Source organism: Mesitornis unicolor, unplaced genomic scaffold, assembly GCF_000695765.1.
Source record: "Mesitornis unicolor isolate BGI_N332 unplaced genomic scaffold, ASM69576v1 scaffold12131, whole genome shotgun sequence".
In the NCBI taxonomy this organism is placed as follows: Eukaryota; Metazoa; Chordata; class Aves; order Mesitornithiformes; family Mesitornithidae; genus Mesitornis; species Mesitornis unicolor.
Genome location: NW_010163308.1, coordinates 37504 through 54101, shown reverse-complemented (window position 1 = coordinate 54101; position 16598 = coordinate 37504). Strand labels below are relative to the sequence as shown.

Genomic DNA, 16598 nt, shown 5'->3' with positions numbered 1-16598 from the left:
CAATCCGGACGCCGCAGCAGTGGGAGCAGGATGCAGGAACACAGGAATCAGGATCAGAGGCAGACGAACCAGCAGGGTTCTGCTCAGACCTTGGCCACTGCAGGATCGAGATGGACGGAAGGGTCCGAGATGGAAGAAGGGTTGAGACCCTCGTGATCTCTCAGCTTTATACCGAGTGTGATGTATGTGGGAATACCTTGTTGGTCAGTTTGGGTCTGCTTCCCCCTGGTAGGTGCAGACATGGCACCCATCGTGAGGCAACTTGGCCTTGAGCTTATCAGTTCACACTGGGAAAAAACATGCTGCCAGTTTTCAGCAAGTTCAGCCACTTAGAAGAGACTGAGCTGAAAAGTAAAATCACTAAATAGAAAATTAGTTCTATTTAGCTCAAACCAGGACAGCTAGTGAGCTTAGGAATTACAAATCAACATTTTAAAATATCACTGAAATGGTTTAAAAGTATCTTAACTGCTGGAAGAATGATTCTTATTAAAAATCTTGTAAAAATTCACAATCTCAGTAGCTTCACTCCATTCTGCCTGAGAGATGTGATGGCTGATGAACTCTAGGTTCCTTCCCCATCAGTGCCACGACCTGATGATCTGTGGTTGTCTACAACTTGTTTTCATGTCACACAGACCTGTTCCACCATCCATTGGGTATTTTCAGTTCTCCTCTGTTTTTCAGCCCCATTTGTGGGATACTCTAGCTCCTACCTGCCTATTTATTGAAGAAGCCTGCACTCCCATCTAGGAATACAACTTGATACCAGCATTAATAAACTTGTTTTCAAAACATCTATTTTTTTCTCTCTCTGTGGCTGTTCCCTTCACATTGTATTAATTTTCAAAGAATTTCTGAAATATGAAGACTTTTTTTTTTTTCTCCGCTATGGAAGAGCAGGATGATGACAGTTTACCCTGTCTGCCATTGGCCCCTCCCTCTGTGGTAATTGATCTAATCCAAATTTCAAGTGATGAAAGTAACAAATAGTTCTTTTGGAAGAAGTGTGTGTGTTTGCTGAATTTCTAAGAGAGTTTCAGAAATGCTGACCAGTGCATTCCTTCAGGGTCCCCTGCATGTCCTTTATCTTACTTGGAGGGACAGGAAGGAAAGGCTGGAGTTTGAGCTAGATGATGATGTTTTTCCTATCTCATGAACAACTTGGATTTTAAAAAGATGGTGTCCTTCATTAGAAAGACACTGTCCCCTTTTGAAATGAAATAGCTTTTCCATGCAAGCATCACTGCACTGAGTGGGAGACTGAAGGGCATGTCCTTCCTTGGACTCTGAAAGAAAAGGAAGAAATACACAACTGAAAAAATCAAGGCATCCTTCTCCCTCACAAACATAAATGATGTGTCGTGGTACCCTAAGCAAAAAAAACCTCAACAAAAAACCCAAGAAAAGAAAAGAAAAGAAAAGAAAAGAATTCTTCATATATTACTTGTGAGACCAGAGAATTCTACAACATGGGGATACCAGGGACCAACTTTTCCAGTCACTGCTGTCTCTCTCAGACCCTGTGGTGCTTTAGCCTCCCTGTGTGTGTGACTTACTGTACCCATAGCCCAGGTCAGACTGAGCCTTTGTGAACTCCCCTTGCAGTCTCCACAACCAGGGATTGCATTGATGTCTTCAGCCACATCCATTGACCACTCACAGGCATTTCCCTTTGTCCAGTGGTGCTGCCCAGGGCTTTCTTCTCATTTTTGTTATACAGACCTGGGCATAATATCAAGTCTTACTTGGTAACATCTTACAATTGGTGATAGCAATAGACTCCCTCTATAACTCAGAAGGCGCAGGCATGAAGATAGAGAATGGCCAGTGTGCAGTTTCATGTTAATTAATTGTAATTGCTTTGTTCTTGGTTAATGAGATGATTCTGAAATATCTTGCTTGTAGGTGTGGTACCTAGCTTGTGCTTTGCAGAATGTAGTTGCAACCCCTAAGCCCACTTGCTTTTCAACCTCCAGGCAGACCTGGCAAACCAGTACCTGAAAGCTGGCATGAAGAACATAGGCACAGTGTTCCTGATGACTGATGCACAAGTGGCAGACGAGCAGTTCCTGGTGCTAGTGAATGACTTCTTAGCATCAGGTATGTCTCTCACTGCTTTGATTTCTCCTCTCCCCCTTTACAATGTAGTTTTTCTAATGGTACCATCTGTTGATTCTGTAGATTATACAGAAGGGCAATGAGGTAAGGTAGAGGATACATGGGTTAAGCTGTAGAGTAAAAGCAGTGCTGAGACCTCCTTGGTGAAGATGCACTCCTTCAATTGGTAGTGTTTTTCTTTCTCTGATGTCTTGCACCCAGCTTTTCCATATTTCATGGTATATTGCATGTGGTTGTTAAGTGATGTGTCTGTTGTGATATTGCAGCAGAAGACAGAGCCAAAGGAATGTATCAGGAGAGGAAGAGTTTGACCTGTGGATCCTGTGCATCCACACTCTAGTTGGCCAATGAAATAAGGTTGTTCCTGGCTAGAATGTCTGACTGGAGTATCTGTGAGTTGGTGGATGATGCAAAGCTACCAGTTGACTATGTCTGTCTGCATCAACTAGCTGCTTATCTCATTCCAAGCCTTTTCCTCTTTGTTTTTCCAGATGCATTTAGGTTTTTGAGTTGTTCTTTGCCTCAACAATTGCAGATTAGTCAGTCTACATGCAGATGCTCTGTTTCCCTGCAGAACAAAACACAAGTATGTGTGGATGAGCACTCCCTATGCCAGGTATACTGCAGCTACTCTGCACACGATGGTGTTCAGCAGTGTCACCATGACTGCACTTGGTAACCCAGAGTGGGAGTATTCCCCAGAGTCTCTGGAAAATCACTGCTACCAACTGTGTGCTGTTTGTTGCCTTATTTATGAGTCAGGAGTGGGAAGATGCCAGCTGGTTCAGGTGACCTCCGTGGATGGTGAGAGGTGGAGAGCTGACAGCACAGGGGAGCAATAGTTTCTGAGTGACTCCAAAGCTGACATATGTGGCTATAAATTAGCCAGATGGTTTGAGCAGCAAACAAGCCTTGCCTGAGACGAATTTGTAACCATAAGTAAGGACACAGGTTATTGTGGAGGGCAGTGAGTAGCTCCCACCATCTCTTATGCGTGGTGTAGATGACACCAACATCTTATGACTCATGGTGAAGCTCTGCAGTGTCCTGCAGCAAGGGGCAGGCTGAGCAGCTTGGCTTAGGGATGTTCAGGTCATCTTGTGGTGGTTTTGAAAGATATTATGTTTTCCTGTGGTTGCTGTGTGGGGAAGTGGAGACAGATCAGAGGTCCTCAACTCAGGGTCAGGGTAGGCAGCTGGACTGAGGAATGGACAATGCAGGGACTGTGGCTTCCCATGATGTGAGCTAGTGCTGCCCAAGCGGGTGCTGACTGATGGGTCTCGTTGATTTCTGCTATCTGCATGCTTGTTCTTCTTACTTGTTTCATTTCTTATGTGTCCAGTTCTGCTGCCCCCAACACAAGGAGGACATCGACGTATTAGAACAGGTCCAGAGAAGGGCAACAAAGATGATCAGAGGGCTAGAATGCCTCTCCTGTGAAGACAGGCTGAGCTGGGGTTGTTCAACCTGGAGAAAAGGTGACTTTGGGGAGACGTTATTGCAGCCTTCCAGTATCTGAAGGAGGCCTACAGGAAGGACAGAGAGGGACTCTGCACAAGGGCATGTAGTGATAGGACAAGGGGGAATGGCTTCAAACTGGATGAAGGGAGAGTTAGATTGGACATTAGAAAGAAATTCTTCACTGTGAGGGTGGTGAGGCACTGGCACAGGTTGTCCAGAGAAGTTGTGGGCGTCCCCTCCCTGGAAGTGTTCAAAGCCAGGTTGGATGAGGCTTTGAGCAGCCTGGTCTAGTGTTAGGTGTCCCTATCCATAGCAGGGGATGGAACTCGATGATCTTTAAGGTCTCTTACAAATCTAACCGTTCTATGATTCTATGATTATCATCACTTAAGAAGCTAAAACAAAATATGTATTTTAGTCTTTCTTATAAATGAGCAGTTTTCTGATTGGTGTATTTTCCTAACTGGTTAGTGCTCATATTGACAGTATCTCGCTCAATAATGATGATTTCAATCAAATCAGAAGCCAGGAAGGAAGTGAATAGATGATAAATTAAGGAACAACTAAAAAAATATTTGGTTGGGAACGTTTTTGGCAATCAGTTGCATAATTATTAACTTTTAAAAGTTTTAAAAATATTCTAATATTTAAAATGTTTTGCTGATCGGGGAGTTATTTGACCACTGCTGGAAATGACATTGAACAGCTGCAGAAATTGTACATGTAACTAATTCATTTGCAAAACTAAAATGATTTCATTATCGTGTATAGCATATTAGGTATTTGATTTTTTTTTAGATACTCTAATTAGCACTGTAGATCTGAAAAATGGACTTTCTGTACTTTACCTCTATTCTATGTTTGTTTACCTTGTGCTTTTATAATAAAGTTTGCTCTCACAAGTAGTTTTTTTTTTAGCAGAATGACCTTCTGTGCCACTCTTCTGCTTCTGAGGCCCATAGGCACCTGATGCAATGATTTTTCTCAAGGAAGGGGCTTCCCTGAACCTCTGGAGAGGGAGGCAGCTGCTTCACTTTGCTCTAAGACTGCAGCAAAATCCAGACCACAAAACCAAAACGTGCCCTCTTCTCTTAGGTGAAATCCCTGATCTCTTCTCCGAGGATGAAGTTGAAAACATCATCAACAGCGTGAGGAATGAAGTCAAAGGCCAGGGGCTGGTGGATTCCAGGGACGCTTGCTGGAAGTTTTTTGTAGAGCGTGTTCGACGACAGCTGAAGGTGAGACAGAAGCTGAGATTGTTCAGGTCCTCACCACTGACCTTGGTGCAGGAGCATGGGGTGGAGATGCTTTGGGCTGCCTTGTAGGGAGGTCAGACTGCAGCCTGACAGACTTTTCTGCCTGTTCATTCTATGAACTGTGATTCTCTCAGCAAGCAGTACTAAAGCATAGGAAATGCTGTCTGTTGTTACCACTTCTTGGGTTTTGAGAAAGCACTATGGCAGTTGAAAAATTTCTCTTTCAAAATCTGAGCAGGATCAGCCTTTCCATTTTCAAAACCATGCCCAGGAGTTTAACTAGGGTTTATCAATACTAGGTCTTCCTACTTGGAGAAGTTGCACAGGGTCAGTCTTCGTATTATTGATAATCCATAGTCAGAACTGACGGGAACTGAGTGGGACACAGCATGCTTACAGAATTTCTCCCACTGGCTTTTGCAGCTTCTGAAAAACAGATCTTAGCTCTTGGGGGAGGTGGTGAGACCCTATAGAGACATCCAAGCTGGGAACAGCCTGTTCCATGGCACTTGCAAGTCTGTGCAGGTAGCAGTCAGGGCTAGCAAGTGGGAGTGGGATGATGCATTGAGTGAGATACACTGCTTCCCAAAGCAACCCTTGCTCAGCTATTGCTACTTCATTGCATGGTGGCAATTTGTGTCCTTTCTGCTTGGTTAGCGGAGCTTGTAAATCCAGCCACAGCAGGCTTGCAGGAAAGGCCTGTGATGAGCGGTGGTGGCAGGTTTTGGTCCTTGGGCCTTATTTTGCAGTTAAAGCTGGTGGTGGGACAGTGAAGAGAACAGATACTTGGCCTTGTCTTGACTTTACACCCTGGGTGAGAAGTTTCTTTCTGGAAAAGGGAGAGCTTGTGCCTTCCTGAGAGGAGCTGAGCAGGCTGACTCTGGGGGGAAGGAGGCTCCCAGCCTACAGGGAAAGGCAAGTGAATAAGGGAAGGGTGCTGAAGCCTGGAGGAAGGAGAAATGGTGCAGGGCTGAGAGGATGCTGAACCAGGGAGTAACAGCTCCTTGACCAGGCCTTAGTGTAGTATGAAGAGAGATTTCCCAGAGACCCATGAACACAGCACAATTTGCTGCAGCTCAGAAACTTTTAGCAGCTGTCGGACTGAAATAAAAGCCTGAAAAGCAACGGATGTGCTGTGCAAAAATGCCATGAGCAGGGAAAACACATTAAAAAATACTTTTATTTACATTCTGCTTTGTTTTTGAGATTTCTGATAAAAGCAGATTTTGAGATTGAGCCACCTCAACCATTTTCAATGCTGGTTTTTGGTGAAACAATCCAGGAAGGCCTGTGGTCCTGGCAGGAGAATTTAGATCCATTCACTTTAATTCCTGGTTGCACCTTTTTAATCTGGTTGCCAGTTCCCTGCTGGCCAAGCTTTTGTGTCACTCACTGCTAAAGCAGGGAATAGTGGTTACATTAAACCCCAGCTGGAGCCTTGAAAGCATGCCAAGCTTCTGCTTTTGATCATAGTAATGCTTAACACTGCTGCTTCTCTTTATTGCAGAGAAAAAATGTTTTTTTCTACTAGATTATGCCTTTCCAGGCCAGGCTTGCTGGCCTGAAGTGCAATGGCTCAAGGATTGAGGTTACTGTACACTTAGCTGGTGGCACACAATCTTCCTTTGAAAGTGGCTGGATGAGCCCATGCTGGGCTGCTTGGCTGGAGCCTGTTGCCTGTTCCCAGCTGTGTCTTCTCACCTTCTCCTTCCTCGGGCTCTGCAGGTCGCACTGTGTTTTTCCCCAGTTGGTAGCAAGTTGCGTGTCCGCAGCAGGAGGTTCCCTGCCATCGTCAGCTGCGTATCCATAGACTGGTTCCAGGAGTGGCCACAGGAAGCCCTTGAGTCCGTCAGCCTCCGCTTTCTGCGAGAAACAGAGACAGTGGAGGTGAGCATCTGGGGGTGCTTGATTTGAGTTCTTGTGCGGGGTGCAGGTGCTGGCCACCCCTGGGCACATGATGCTGGTGGCAGCCAGGTGGGACCTTGTCTCTCTGCTCAGTGCAAGCAATGCCTCACACAACGAGGAGGGTTTGCTCACCTTTATTGCCTGCCAACACTTACCCATGACATCTGGGTGACTGCTGGGAGAGGAATTGCTGGTAGTGCTGTAGTGCATTAAACTTAATTAAATCATACTTGAAATACAGTCCAGGTTTTTCAGAGGGGCATGGACCTTAGCAGAAGCATGGCAATGGGCACTACACTCATACGTGTTTGTACATTGATAGTATTGCCAGTGAAATGACTGTGTTCCTAGCAAGAGTGACAGCTTACAAAACAGTCCAGAAAATAACCTAATCCTTATGATTATTGCAAGGAACATACGCATTTCTCTCCACATGCATGTCTGAGCACTTGTAATTCTCAAGGGCAAAAATATGTCAAGTTCTCATTGATGGCAACCTGCTACAAGACTAAAAGAGATTCAGTTCTGTTTATTTAGCTTTTCTGGACGGGATTTTGGAAGGATAAAGCCTATAATGTTTCTTTATATGAGTGTGCACTTTCCCCATTTGTAGAGAAAAGCCCACGTTTATACTTAAAAGGCTGTTATTTTATAGAGCTGAATGCTAGCAAAATTGCTTGGAATAAGATAAAGTATGAGATAAAAAGATGTAAAAAGAGGTATAAAGTACACGAGCAGACAAAGTTATTTTAGAGATAACAAATGAAAAGGGATCAACTTAGATGTTACGTCCTGGATTTTGCTGCAGTAGAATAAAAAGTTAATAAATTCCTTTATATATGGCACAGGTCTCCACTATAGACAGTTTTTCTGTTTAAAATATTTTCTCCTTGTCTTCTCGTCTTACCTTTAGGATTCACTGAAAGATTCAGTAAGCAAATTCATGGCCTATGTCCACACAAGTGTCAACGAGATTTCCCGATTGTATCTGAGCAATGAGCGACGATATAATTACACTACTCCGAAGTCATTCCTTGAGCAAATCAAACTCTATCAGAATTTGCTACAGAAAAAGGGCAAAGGTTTAAAAGCAAAAATGGAGCGGCTGGAGAATGGCCTGGAGAAGCTCAGCAGTACATCTGAACAAGTAAGGAAACTCTTTGGGGTTAAAAGCTGATGGCTTTCCTTGTTTCTCTGTTATGGACGTCTATACATCCTGGTTCGAAGGAGAACTTCACAGGCTGAAACTGCAGGGTGTAAAATTTGTACTAGATCCTGGCTCTAGTCTGGTTTGAACTGGTTCCTGGAGGAGCAGGAGTCATGTTCTCTACTGGAAAGGAGAAGCAAAGAGATGCGTGTCCAGTCTCTGCTGTTTGTGTAGTGCTAATCCAAAATGAAAGATCACAGTAGGTAAAATGAGATAGGGATCCAGTTGGCTGTGTATATCTTTTAATGATTATTTTTCAGCTGTGGGGACAAAATAGCTTATAAAGTACAGGAAGATTAGTGATTTTTAAAGTTGCATTCAGGAAATCCACAACTTCAGCAAGAATCCTCTCCTTTAAACTAAATGGAGTGTCCTTTTAAAATAAGGTTGATGTTAATTTTTCCTTGCCTTTTGCCATCCATCATTAAGAATGCATACCTGAAATGTAGATTAGCCATCCCAGAATCACCCTGCTAAAGAACAGCAGTGACATTCTTCTGTGGTGGAGACGATATTCTGAATATTCCACAAACCTCTCTGTAATGACTAAAACTGCCTTTCAGAGCTTTGCTGCCTACGTCTGTTGCTAAACTCCCATTCTTCTCTCCATTTCATTTTCACATTAACTCTTACAAATGTTCACTTGCAAGGTTCCACTGTAGCAAATGGGCCTCTCCTGAAGCTGCTCCAAAGAAATGCAGGGGGTTGATGTGAATGAAGATTCAACCCCTTCCATATATATGCTCTGGGTAATGCTGTGGCATAAATCATGTCTGTCATGCTCCATAGGATACCTGTCTTACTGGAGAGTGATGTATGGGCTTTGTTAGTGCCTCTCAACTCTGACAGTCTGTATCTCACTTCAAACAGTTGCTTTCTTCATGGTGCAGGGCAGGTCTTTGAGGACACAGGAGGGGAGTGGGCAAGTTTCATGTCCCCTTTGTAGGTTTTAGCATCTCTTTTGTAAGGATGCAGGTAAGATTGAACAGCCAGTAGTGGAGAGTACCCACCACAACCAGTGATACTGACCAGAGCAATAAGTATGTCCCCTCACTGCAAAGCAGACCTCATGTCTACCTTACCTATAGAGGCAAATAGTTTTGCTGGCCTATGGGGTGCTGCTGTTTTTGATGATGACTCAGTCAGTGGTGGACAAGATGAGTTAGGTCTATTTTTTATTAGTAGCAGCTATTCTGAAGCTAACCTTTTGAGAGGAAACAAGTCTCTGCAGTGTTGGTCAAACATGAGAACCCTTCAGTGTTTTGCAGACATATTGTCTTGTGGGTGTTTTGTTGGCAAAGGTTCTCTGATGAGACACAAAACAGGTGCTGAGCAGTGGTGGAGGACTGGAGAGGAAATGGGAAACTGAAAGACCTATGGGTCTTGTCTTTTGCTATTGTGAAGAGGGTAAAAGAATGCAAAATTCATATCTGGTTGGAGTAAGACTAGAATGGGAAATGACTATTTGTGAAGCTGATTAAGATGCAGAGCAGTGAGGGCAAATATGTCAAGTTTGAATCTAAAATTAGCACTGGGGCCTAAATTAAACACCTAAATTATCAAGTGTGTGCAATAGTCAAAACTGCTGTTGATTTGAAACCAGTGTGTGGATATTTAGCAGTGTTGGAAATCATACCAGAATGTTCACTCTTGAATATGGATTTAAAAGTCTAAACTTTACATTCACCCATGGCAATGGTTGGTCTTGACTTTGAGCCAAGTCTTCTGTCTCATTCAGGTGTCTCATCTCCAGGTTGTGTTCATGGCGCTTGGTAGCGATATGCTGAAGGTTTTTGTATTGTCGAAGCGAAAGAGGAGGACTTTGATATCTAGGTATGACCTGGTTGTGCCTTAAGTCTGAGGACTAGTGCTCCCATCATCAGCGTTCTCTGGATCCTTGCTGCTTGGATGCTATGACAAATTAATTTTGAGTTTCCTGTATTTCTATAAACTGTTCAGTGTGGCCTTAGCATGAGGGGGCTGCTGTGCAAGTAGTTGCAGGGTACTTTTTGACTTAGCTGGTCCAGTTTCAGCATAACCTTTCCTCCTCCTTTTACTCTTCTCTCCCCACCTGCTCTTTTGAACTGTTTTGAGATTTGGACATCTTGATACCATTTGCCAACTTTTCTTCTAAAGAAATGTTTTCCATTAGCTTACACGCTTAACCATCTTTCCCTGAAGACAGTGGCTGTCCTCGGTGCTCAGAAAAGTGGAAGCGGACTTCCAGTTATTAGTACGTAATAGACTTGGGAAGATGTGGGGATGAGTAATTTGTTTTTCAAAGCGATGTTCACTATGAAGAGGTCAGTGCTCCATTCAGAGCCTGTTGCTGAGTAATTTTTAGGATTACTTTGGCTAATAATGCATCACTGGATTCCAGCTTCAAGTCTTGCTTGCTGTATCAATTAATCACTAACCTTTGTGATGTAATTTGTGTTCTTGAAACAAAGCAGGGACAATCAGATAAAATTAGTCTTCTGGGAGCCTGCCTTCCAGGTTTTCTATTCTTTAATAATTCTTCTTATTCCATCCTGGCGGTAGGCAAGCACCCTTTCCTTCCCTGTTGGAGTCATAGTAGATTACTCTTGAATCTCTCATTTGCTTTGTTCTTTCTGTTTCTACCTCACATTATTGTTTATCAAATTGTCCTGGGCTTTGGAAGCTGCTCACAGGTTTTTTGCCTTTCTTGAGAAATTGGTTCATTGGGACCAAGTACTGACCTTTTTGTGGCCAGTAATGATATTTCATGTGCTGTCCTTCAGGAACAGACTGCTCTAGTGTGGGCCCCCCACAGAATCACACTTGTATGTCCTGCCAGCAAACCTGCTCCTGTGTAGGCTCCTTTCTCTACAGATCCACAGGTCCTCCCAGGAGCCTGCTCCAGAACAGGCTCTCCATGGGGTCACAGACTCCTTCAGGTGCATGCTCTGGCATGGGGTCCTCCACAGGCTGCAGGTAGATCTCTGCTTCACTGTGGAGCTCTGTGGGCTGCAGGGGGACAGTCTACCTCACCATGGTCTTCACCACAGGCTGCAGGGGAATCTCTGCTCTGGCACCTGGAACACGTCCTCCTCACCTCTTCACTGACCTTGGTGTCGGAAGAGTTGTTTCTCTCACATCTTCTTACTCCTCTCTTCCAGCTGCTGTTGCAGCAGTATTTTCCTCTTCTTAAATGTTATCACAGAGATGCTACCACTGTCACTGACTAACTTGGCCTTGGCCAGTGGTGGGTCCAGTTTCGAGCCAGCTGGCATTGGCTCTGTCAGATACAGGGGAAGCTTCTGGCATCTTCTTACAGAAGTGACCTCTGCAGCCCCTCTGCTACCAAAACCCTGCTATGCAAACTCAATGCACGAGGCCGTGTCAATAAGGTTTCCCAGCTTCAGTGTCCAGAATGTTGTCACCTCTTATTTGTTTCTTCTTAGTCTTCATTGTTTCCATCTGAGCGCCAGCTCCAAGGAACAGGCACTGTATGACACAATAATATTTTTTGCGCTGTTCTCCTTTTGCACCATGGTGTTTTGTATGAGATGTTGTTGCATCATGGTGTTACCTGGGATGTTGTTGGTAGCCCTGACCAGTAGTGCCATGGAGCTGACCCAAAAATGACCAGGGAAGAGCAACCTGGAAATACGTTCACAGAATGGTGTATGGTCCTGCTCCTGATCTGAATGGTTTATAACACTGCTGATGGACTAGGAGTATGGGTGATGGAGACTGTGTGTGGCTTTTGGAGAAGTTCTGGGCTGTGAGAGGACAGAAGATGGGAGCTGTGCTAGGAAGGTTTTCTGCATGCTCAGAAAATACGTTAGTGGTGTTTGGGCTTGGCTAACTCTGGGTTTTGGAAGTGTAGTTTAATGGCTGGAAATATGACAAGCATCTGGGTTTTACAAAGAATCAGAAAATAGCTCTGTGTACAAGCTGCCATCCTTTTTGGATGGAAGGTCATTTTTGAAGGTATGAAGAAGGGGAAGTTTGTGTACCCTCTGTTACTGTGATGGTCGAAGGCAGAGGAGAACTTTTCATGCCTTTATTTGTGACAGTACTCTGCCAGGACTGGCTCCACAGGGCATTGATGGGAGCACATTTTAAGTTTTCTGTTGTGCCTGTGCCTTCTGGAAGGTGGTGGCATGAGGCCTCCATGCTTACTTGTGTTTCATCAGTCACTTTTATGTCTGGGCATTAAGATGCGTGGGAAGGGAGGAGAAGTGGATGTGACAGACTGGTTTTGCTGTGGATGTGAGTTTAGCATTAAGGGAAACTTATTTGCTGTACTGAGGGGTTAAAACTGGAGGAATAAAGTTCATAAATCTGCATTCTCTGTGCCACCCCCAGGGCATTGCTAAAGGCACTAAATTTGGTTATTTAGACGTGTTTGAGCTCAAACTGTGTTTGAGCTTTAGCCATGCTGGGGGAAAACAGTTGTTTCCTTACATAGATAAGGGAGGCTAGAGGACAGCCTATGTCACCTGGATGTGGTAAAGTCTATTAGCAGAGGATCCAGCAGAGCCTTAAGATACACGTCACAGCTCCAACGTGGATAATTTCAACCAGGAATTTAACATGTAGCCCAAGCCCAGCTGGGCAGGGGTCTTCACAGTAACATACTCTTCTGGACTTCCAAATATTTCTTTCAGGCAAAGCCCTAACTGAATTTCTTCCTTTTTTCTAAATCTTGACAATATTACCACAAGTCCTTTGCCCTTCCATTATTACACATGCTTGACTGAAAGCAGGTTTTGTTAGGGCATTTTCTGTTCTCGTGAGCTGCGCTGAAAGCTGAGTTTACATCTCTTCATTTTGTAGAGCTGTAGAGAGCTAGTGGGTTTTAATCCCTTGCTTGTTCTGTCATGGTCATGTAAACCCCTAAAGCTTCCATTCGTATATGTATCCAGCACATGGTTACTGATTTTTGAGCAGAATGTCACACGCCATATCTGCCATCAGCGAAGCCTCCCACTTCAATTTCCTGCAATCCCTGAAGACGTGGAACTGAACAAGAAGCTGCTGCTGAATTTGCCGACTGAAGAGATTATGTGCTCCTTTGAGCCCAGAGTCATTTGGATTTACAGTCGTGTCTTTGTCCTGGTGAAAACAGCACTATAGTGCTGGGCAGCAGATGACGACAATGGATGAAGTGCGCAAAGAAATTCCTCAAAGATCACTCTCCACTTGAAGCTGACGCTGAACGTCATTAGTTTCAGTTTATATAATTGAAAATCGTGCTGTCTCATCTGGTATAAAAATGGAATTACCAACAAAAGCAAGTGTCTGACTTCCCTTCTAGTAAGTGTTTTTACATAGGTAAAGATGTATCGCAGGAGCTCTAAGCAATCCTTTGTGAGTCTGATGGCAGGACAGTGGAAAATTCCCCAGTCTGCACAGAGCCTGCATAAATTCATTGAAATGGGTGCTTTTAGAAGAATACTTTCTGTCTTCAAGTGAGGGCCTGTGTAAGCTCCCTTACCATGCGGCTGCTTCAGCTCCTGCCTTACTGGGTGTGAGTAGCTGCTTGGTGGAGCAGTGTGTGAGGAGCTGCCACCACTGCCATGGCTCTTGGCTACAGGCTTAACAGGACATGCCTTGTCAAGCTCATCTGACATCACAGTGTAAAGCCCCTTGGGCCTTGGGCATCTGACAGGGGCTGTACCTCTCAGCAGAGCCCAATTGTTATCCTTCTGGTGTGTAAAATGACCTTTCTACCACAAGTCCATAGGATCTGATGTCTGTGAGGGAACTGATAGGATACTGCTTCTGCCTTGTGTGAGGGGGGTATGGGAGGGAGGGGTGAGTGTGAACAGGGTCCATCTGGCTGAGCAGGCAGCTCAGAAACTCAGGAACTGATCCTCCTCCACATGTCCTCCTCAGAACCAGCACATGACAAAATAGTCCATGCTTTCTTCTGTAGGTGTTGAGGTTGAGAAGAGAAAGAAAGAGTAGCTGAATTGTGGTACATCATCTCCACACACATGCACAGTGCATGCATACCTCTTTTACCAGGGATATGATGTGACATTTTACTATGATGTGATGTGATGTGAATGGGTGAAAGAAAAGGGTGAAGGATGGGTGAAAGAAAAGGGTGAAGGATGGGTGAAAGCTGGGTGTATTTGGCTTTATAATGAGAGCAAGTTTCTGCTAACGCCTGGCCCATGGCAAGGCTTCTGGGTTGTACAAAAATAGCAGAAATAACTGAAATGAAAGGTTCTACCTGCTTCCTGTTGGATCCTGTTCCAGTGTTTGTGTTGCCCTGGCACCTCAGTCCAGTTTCCATGCAGAGATAGCAAGCAGGGATGGGACAACCTTCTCAGCAGCTCATCCTGCTGGTGCTGGTTTCTGCTCTGCTGAGTTTGTTGCTGCTAGGAGGCTGCTCCAGTATGTGCGCCATGTGCATGGGCTCTCAGACCCTGACCCAAGCAACCATGAACAAAGGAGAGCAGCAGTATCCTGATAACAGCTAGAAATACTCCTTTTCTGTGCTGTCAGGACATTGCTTGCTTTACACGCAGGCCCTCCATGCTTTTGGGTGCTGCTCAGCCCCACTCGCATTTAGGCCTGTGCTGCTGGACAGGGCAGAAGCAGGTTGGTGAGTGTCCATGCACTTGTTTCTTTCCCTCAAGGTGGATGAGCTGAAGGCCAAGCTGGCAGCCCAAGAAGTGGAGCTGAAGCAGAAGAATGATGATGCTGACAAGCTGATACAGGTGGTGGGGGTGGAGACGGACAAAGTGAGCAGGGAAAAGGCAATCGCCGATGAGGAGGAGCAGAAAGTGGCACTTATCACCCAGGAGGTCGAGCAGAAACAGAAGGACTGTGAGGAGGACCTGGCCAAAGCTGAGCCTGCCCTGGCAGCTGCCCAGGCCGCTCTGAACACCCTCAACAAGGTAGGTTGAAGATTCTCATGTGAATCCAGTATCTCCCCTCTGTGTTGGGGGTGGGAAGAGCAGTGTCATCTGATGGCCCAAGTTCTTGGGTATTGTACTGACCCCCTTCCAGCTTCTTCCTAGTTGGTGAATGCTTGGTCCCTGGTGTATCTCAGAACAGCCACGAGGCTGCACCAAGTTACCCTTTATTCATGGCCATGGAGAGCAGCAGGAGCTGGAGGTGGGTGCTTCATTTGCACCTCTTCTCCACTCTTGTCTGGCTCTTCTCCTCATCCTTCCCCACAAGGAAGGGGAAGTTACCTTTCTGTCACCCTCCTTCAGGACCCAGGGAAGAGTGTCTCAGAGGAATCACTAGTTCTGTACCTCTGTCTTGCTGTCTGGGCACTGTCTCTGGCTCAGACTTGTCTTCTAGCATGGAGAAGGACATGCAGGATGGAGGGCTGGGCTTCAGGACAGGGCTCCAGACTTTTCTGAGGCTGTTATGCCTGAGCTGCTGGAAATGAAGCTGTAGGAGGAGGGACAGGAGAGGCTGCTGGTGATCTCAGGTTGACTGGTTGTCAGCTGTCCTGAGGGTCCTGTGGCAAAGACAACTGTGACCTTAGCTGGTCATGGAGGGGTTATGGGAGGTGTTGCAGGATAGGCAGGATGAAGCCTAAGCATTCTTTTATTTCAGTGAGAGACAGTATCAATGCTGTTTTCTTGGGGTATTTCTGTGCAAGTACACAATGAGCACAACGGAAGCTAACACCCTAGAATACCAACAAGGCAGATTTTACATCCAGATACTTACTGAGCACTTTTCCCCAGCAGCATAGCTGGTGTTGAGAACCTTGCACACACAGACCTTGTGTGAGCCCCACAGACCCGTGTTTGCAGGTGTGGGGCTGGCATTTTATGGCTGTGGCTGGCAGGGAACATGGGCATCCTCTGAGTTCCCACTTGACCCATCTGCTTCTCTGGAAAGGGATCCATGATAGAAAGGCTCATGTCCACCTTCTCGTGTGGCACAGTAGGGCAAGTGTTTTCCTGCAGCCCATGGCAAATGTATTGCTTGACCAAGGGTGAAGACAAGGTGGGGGAATAAGCAGAGATCCAGAGATGCAGTGGGGGCAGTTCGTGACTTCTTAGGCTCTTTTTGGCATCTTCCCTCCATGAGTTTCCTGCTATTGCAGGGAAAAAAACTTTATGGCCTGACAGTTTGGACTGATCTTCTCCAGCTCTATTTGGGCTGGATTTCCTTTGTCTCCTCTTTGTTCAAAACATCCCTCAGGCCTTGCTGAGTGTGATGCTCAATGTCTGATACACACACCTTGGCTCCACAGGTTTGGCTTTTGGTTTGGCACAATAACCACTGGCACAAAACTCTCATTCCGTGTTTGGGTTTATCCAGTACCAGGGCTTCTTGGGTGAGGAGAGAACCTGTTCTCCAGCAGTGTTTTTGGGCTAGGCAGGTCACTGTTGTGGGTGGTGAGTAGTTGGATACTGAGTGCAAGGTGACCTCTCGGTCAAGCTATACATTGCCACAAAGTGACTCCAAAGGAAGATGCCACCGGGGAAATGCATAAGCAGGAGGTAGTCTCCTGCAGTCAGAGCAGTCCTCAAGTGACTAGTTTAGGCAAGGCTTTTGGTACTTTAAAAGGTTTTTCCTCCAAAGGTGCTCCAGGAGTTCCCATTTGGAGCCTGAAACTTTGAAATGTTCCCCAGTGACATGTACCTACAATTTCTCTTCGTCTGCAGTTCACACAGCATCCTGGAGAAGCAAATTCC

General features: G+C 45.3%; 1 protein-coding gene across 1 annotated transcript in view; it reads left to right on the top strand.

The window, feature by feature from the left end:
* DNAH9 (dynein, axonemal, heavy chain 9) overlaps positions 1–16598 on the top strand; it is a gene marked incomplete at both ends in the record, with an annotated part of 117268 nt that overhangs the window by 64065 nt on the left and 36605 nt on the right. Inside the window, 5 exons of the mRNA XM_010193929.1 lie at positions 1980–2103; positions 4678–4820; positions 6564–6725; positions 7657–7890; positions 14571–14831. Of these exons, the coding sequence (XP_010192231.1) occupies positions 1980–2103; positions 4678–4820; positions 6564–6725; positions 7657–7890; positions 14571–14831 (924 nt within the window). The remainder of the gene's footprint in view (positions 1–1979; positions 2104–4677; positions 4821–6563; positions 6726–7656; positions 7891–14570; positions 14832–16598) is intronic.